Genomic DNA, 1,463 nt, shown 5'->3' on the forward strand with positions numbered 1-1,463 from the left:
GTGGAAATTCCAAAAACCTTGAAGGGACCCCAAAAACCTTGAAGAGACCCCAAGAATCTTGAGAGAGGAATCCCAAAAACTTGAGGGAAACTCAACATCCTGGAGAACCCAAATCCTTGGGGGTTTCTGGGGTGGGGATTTGGGGGCTGAGGTGACCCCAAAACCTCATGGGGCACCCCAAAAAAACCCCAAAAACCCCAAAATCCAACCCCCGCAGCTGTCGGCGGCGCCGCTCTTTGACGCCGTCCACGTGGTGGTTGGGGCCGTGCGGGAGCTGAACCGGAGCCAGGAGATCGGGGGCCGCCCCCTGGCCTGCGCCGCGCCCGGGATCTGGCCCCACGGCACCAGCCTCATGAACTACCTCCGCATGGTGAGACGGCCCCAAAAATCCCAGCGGGAACCCCCAAAAATTGGGGAGATTTAGGGAAAAAAAACCCCCAGGGGAAATAGTGAAAAGTTGGGGGGGAAGGGGGTGGGTGGGAGGAGAGGGGGATTTGGGGGTCTTGGGGAACCCCAAAAATGGGAGGGACTCTAAGATTTTCGGAGGGACCCCAAAAGTCCCAGGGGGATCCCAAAAAGTTCGGGGGGGGGACCCTGAAAACCTGGGGCGGTTGAAAAAAATGGGGGCAATCCTGATTGCTGGGGTGTTCCCGGTGGATTTTTGGGGTTTCTGGGTGTTTCCTGATGGATTTTTGTGTTTCCCAATGGATTTTTGGGATGGATTTTGGGGATTTTGGGGGCAGGTGGAGTACGACGGGCTGACGGGGCGCGTGGAGTTCAACAGCAAAGGGCAGCGCACCAATTACAGCCTGAGGGTGCTGGAGAAGGGCCGGGACGGACACCGGGAGGTGGGACAGCCCCTGAGTGACCCCTGAGTGACCCCTGAGTGACCCTGAGTGACCTTTAGTGACCCACGGGACCCACAGGACCCCTGAAAGCCCCACAGAGACTCAGAGTGACCTCAGGGTGACCCTCAGTGACCCCTGAGTGAGCCCTGCGTGACCCTCAGTGACCCCTCCATGACCCCTGAGTGACCCAGATTGGCCCAAAGTGACCTCCAGAGTGACCCTGAGACTCCCGGAATGATCCCCAGAGTGACCCGTGGGACCCCTGGGACCCCCAGAATGACCCTCAGAACCCCCAGAATGACCCACAGTGACCCTGGGAACCCCCAGAGGGACCCCCAGGACCCCAAAATGGCCATGCCCCGAAATCACCACAGCCCCAAGTGGCCATGCCCCTGATGCTGTGGCCACGCCCCCAGGTGGGGGTGTGGTTCTCCAACCGGACACTGGCCATGGACGAGGCCACGCTGGCCCTCAACGCCTCGGACAGCCTGGCCAACAAGACCCTCATCATCACCACCATCCTGGTCAGCACTGGGAGGGACTGGGAGGGGATTGGGGGGCACTGGGGGGGACTGGGGGGCACCGGTTCCCCTTTGGGTCTCCCTTTGGGATCTC

At 60.4% G+C, this 1,463-nt stretch overlaps 1 protein-coding gene across 1 annotated transcript in view; it reads left to right on the forward strand.

Moving 5' to 3' along the window:
* Positions 1 to 22: 22 nt before the first annotated feature.
* The window catches only part of GRIK5 (glutamate ionotropic receptor kainate type subunit 5), a gene marked incomplete at its 3' end in the record, with an annotated part of 3,562 nt that continues 2,121 nt past the window's right edge, over positions 23 to 1,463 (forward strand). Inside the window, exons 1-3 of the mRNA XM_017740731.1 lie at positions 23 to 370; positions 744 to 848; positions 1,265 to 1,381. Coding sequence (XP_017596220.1) covers positions 353 to 370; positions 744 to 848; positions 1,265 to 1,381 — 240 coding nt within the window. The remainder of the gene's footprint in view (positions 371 to 743; positions 849 to 1,264; positions 1,382 to 1,463) is intronic.

The sequence above is a fragment of the Corvus brachyrhynchos genome, unplaced genomic scaffold, assembly GCF_000691975.1.
Source record: "Corvus brachyrhynchos isolate BGI_N302 unplaced genomic scaffold, ASM69197v1 scaffold618, whole genome shotgun sequence".
In the NCBI taxonomy this organism is placed as follows: Eukaryota; Metazoa; Chordata; class Aves; order Passeriformes; family Corvidae; genus Corvus; species Corvus brachyrhynchos.